At 41.5% G+C, this 3,980-nt stretch overlaps 1 protein-coding gene across 1 annotated transcript in view; it reads left to right on the forward strand.

Annotated features, from left to right (window-relative positions):
* Positions 1–3,518, forward strand: part of LOC118026125 (SH3 domain-binding glutamic acid-rich protein-like) — a 61,870-nt gene extending 58,352 nt beyond the window's left edge. The window contains exons 7-8 of the mRNA XM_035028848.1: positions 227–362; positions 3,053–3,518. Coding sequence (XP_034884739.1) covers positions 227–328 — 102 coding nt within the window. The 3' untranslated portion in view covers positions 329–362; positions 3,053–3,518. The remainder of the gene's footprint in view (positions 1–226; positions 363–3,052) is intronic.
* The last annotated feature ends 462 nt before the right edge of the window (positions 3,519–3,980 follow it).

The following is a 3,980-nucleotide window of genomic DNA, read 5'->3' on the forward strand; positions in this document are numbered from 1 at the left end:
TGTGTATTGTGTGTGTTGTGTGTATTGTGTGTGTGATGGGTGTGTGTGTGTTGTGTGTGATGTGTGTTGTGTTTATTGTGTGTGTTTATTATATTGTTTGTGTGATGGATGTGTGTGTTGGGTGGGGAGTGTGGGAGGCCCTCATCTCTAGCCTGAGATTTTACATTTCTTTCCTCACTATATCTGTGACCTTTCTCACAAATAATGAAATTTTTGTTAACATAAGACGGAAGAGATAACTGAGGAGGGAGCAGAAGGGGACGCAGAGGAAGAGGAAGCTGAGAAAGGAGAAGAAGAGGCAGAAGAAGAAGGAGGAGAAGAGTCTTAGGCCTTTTCGTGCTTTATTTCTTCAACATTTCCAGGTAACCACACAGGCCTGGGGTGGAAACCTTGTGTATGACAGCGTTGCGTACCACCTCTCACGGGTGACAGGAGAAGGGGACCCAGTTCAGGCCCGTTTGACTGTCTTCGCACGGTCCAGGCTGCCCTGCTCTGGAGCCGCAGGGCTGCTGAGCTCTGTTGGACCCGTGTCCGGCGTGCGAGGGTGTGGAAGACCATGGTTTATATGACTTCTAGGAAAAAGCGCACCTTGGGGGCAAGGAGGGGTTTGTCTTGTATTATTTATTTCCTCTTCTTCCTGTGTGACCTTCAGGTAAGTGAGAGCACGGGGAGTGTTCTGTTACCCGCGTTCTAGTACACGGACCCTTTTACGGCCCCGTGTACTCACACAGTTATAGGGGAGTGACAGTCGGTGTTCACGATGGTGGCAGTAAACGACAGGCTTGAACAGTCACAATGCAGACTCTTCTTGAAAGAGAACTACTGCGGCTAGAGATGGAGCGATAAGTACTTGATAGACATTTACATTTACGAGAATGCTCACGTAGAAACGTGGAATACGGTGAATACCTTAGGTCTCTTTGACAAGGATGCTTGCTGCCTTGTAATTTTAAACTTCTGATGATGTAAGATAGCTATGTAATTCTCAGTAGTTCGGTAAGTGCCGTGTAAATATATTAATGAGGTGATGACAGTATCTGATGACAGTGGATATTGAGGACCTAGAAGAAATGCTCAAATATTGTGGACCGTATAGATAAGACTGTATGAAAACAAGTCAAGATCAGTAAATGCTACAGAAATATCTGGCTATTCCAGAAACTTAGCAGATGCTGATGCAAGTGTTATATTCTTATTAATATTTTTTAACCTTGTGAACAAATTTGTGTCAGCAGTTTATTCTCTAGGCAGTGAGGTCTACCGTGTGCTCTGGTGCTAGAAGCATTTAAAATTTAAGTTAGAATAATTCTTTTAGTCTCCTTACTAAAAATTTATTTGGTCTCCTTCCCTCCACGGAAACATGTAAGGCAGATTTGGGGGCCGCAGACATCAGCGGGGCTGGGGAAGGAGAGAAGGAGGAAGGGGCTCTGAAGCACAGAGCAGGTGTTCGGTGAAGGTCTGCAGTGCATCTCGGAGCCTATGGCGTGAGGGGTGGGCAAAGGTTCAGAGGGAGAAAGAAAAAGAAATCCCTGGTGCTTTGTAAATATTGGCTAAGGAATAGGGCCACTCTATATACCAAAGACCAATTTGTTTAGTGTGAGTCTCCCCCCTTGCTACTCTTACACTTATACATAAAAAGTTAATATAAAAAAATTCATTTATTTTTAGGGAATCTCGGAGTTGGTGAGAGTAGCCCCTTATTATCAGATCATGGAAATTTCATTATTCATTTATTTAAATTACAAAGCGAATCAGGCCCAGCATTTGAAATTTCCCAGGTGGTTTCTTTCATGTTCTGGACATGCAGACCTCCCCTTTAAGTCCTAATGGTTGTCATTTTGGAAATAATCCCATTTCTTTTATTTAAAAATTTTTAACAGTTTTCTTCTGTTGTTACTATTGAGAAGACTTGTTAATCTTTTTAGTGTCCCTACTCTCATTTCTAAGGAATGGTTTGGGACACATTTTTTGAAAAAAAGAAATTGAGCATGTTTACTTTTAGAAATTCTATCTGAAGAATGTTGGGGAAGGGAAATAGCCTGATTATTTATTCTTATACCAAAAAGCCCCAAACAGTGAAAACTCGTAAGTACTGTTTAAATCCATTTCTATTCACTGTGCTTATAAAGTTCTTTTAAAATTATGCAATTTTAGTGTGGAAATTAAAAAAAATATTGAATGTGAAGTGGCAGAGCTCAGAGCATCCTTCCTGTAGCCAGATGGCTTTATAGGCTGAGAGAAGCAAAAAAAGAAAAAAAGGCAAATACAGCTGTGGTCAGCAAGCGCATTTGCCTATTTCAAGGATTCTCTACTTTGGAATCCGTCCAGAGTAGTCTGTTGTGAGGTCACAATGCCTGATCGTGAAGGAGTGACTCAGACACCTCCCTCAAATCCTTCCCCTGACCCCTGGAGAGATTCAGTATCCTTTCAAATGCAACAGGGCAATGAGGTCATGCATTCAACTGGGCAGGCCCTTCAGTGTCCAAAGCAAACCCATCTCTTTGCTCCTGGAGAATCCGGGCATTTTATTTGAAGAGATTTGACTTTAGGGAGAATGTGGAGAACCCAGGCAGAACAATAAATGGAATGAGGAAGGAATTCTCATTTCCTGTGTTTGAAATTGATGCTCAGTTAATGCCCCAGGAGAAATAATCTCTAGTATGAGACTGAATTCTCCCTCCCCAAGGGCTGCTAATCAATACTGTCCTCCAGTCGAGGTGTGGACCATTTAAATTTCCCTCTCCAGGACTAAACTTGTAAATTCGGCCTCTCCGTTCTCCATGAAATTTCAGTGGGGAAACTGTAATCGGAGATACTGACTTCCTTACGGTGTTTGATATGTGTTAGTACAGAGAAAGGATATAAACCTGGTCTGGTTTTCCACGAAAAAATATTTCCTTTCCTTTCCTTGCACTTGGAAGGAAATGATGAGTAATGGTTTATAGAGTAAAAGGGAATACTTCCCACTAATGCGTGATAAATAGTGAAGATCGTGGTAAACACTGGCTTTCTCTCCTGAAATCTTCTCCCTGATATTCTTCCTTTCTTTTAGAAAACCCAAGCCATGAAGCAGTATTTCAACTGTCTGCCCACAAACCAAACTCAACAAAATGCTTTGGCGTGAAGCTAGCCCACCTCTCTTGGTACACCCGGGTTCACTGAGGAATTGTACCATTTGACATGGTTAGATGTGCATGGATATGTCTACCTGATCTTAGAAACGTGAAATTCTATGTGAAGACAGCTCATGCATACCTTCATGTGCCTGACATCCTTGGCCTTTGCTTAATTTTTTTTTTTTTTCTCTGCATGAATAGATCTTCTTACTAATACCCTGAAAAAAAAAATTTTGAAAAATGTTTTCGAAATATAGAACTTCTCTTTGTGATGTAATAAAAGTATTTCTTCGTATGTGCCTTCTGCTACTTGTCTCAGAATTAGCTGAAAATAAAGAGCTTTGAAAATAAAGAGCTTTCCAGAAAACAATCATACAAATAAAGATTAATGGCAGATCTCTTGTCCCGAGGAACATTAATTTCTTTAGTCTCTATGTGGTTCTGCCTGAACTCAGTCTGTCTGTTGCCAAGTCTGAATTCTTAGCACAACCTTTCTGTCTGCAGTGGGATGGGCATTTTCAGTTGTACTGGTTATTCGGTACATGTTTTCAAGTGACACTGGTTGTCTTCTTACGTCATATTTTGTATTGTCCACACAGCTGTGCCCATTATCTCTGAAGCCTTATTTACTTTTAAAAATTTTTTATTGTTATGTTAATCACCATACATCATTAGTTTTTGATGTAGTGTTCCATGATGCATTGTTTGTGCATAACACCCAGTGCTCCATGCAGAACGTGCCCTCCTCAATACCCATCACCAGGCTAACCCATCCCCCCAACCCCCTCCCCTCTAGAACCCTCAGTTTGTTTCTCAGAGTCCATAGTCTCTCATGGTTCGTCTCCTCCTCCGATTTCCCCCCCT

Source organism: Mirounga leonina, unplaced genomic scaffold (genome assembly GCF_011800145.1).
Source record: "Mirounga leonina isolate KUSES-001 unplaced genomic scaffold, KU_Mleo_1.0 Mir_205, whole genome shotgun sequence".
Lineage (NCBI taxonomy): Eukaryota > Metazoa > Chordata > Mammalia > Carnivora > Phocidae > Mirounga > Mirounga leonina.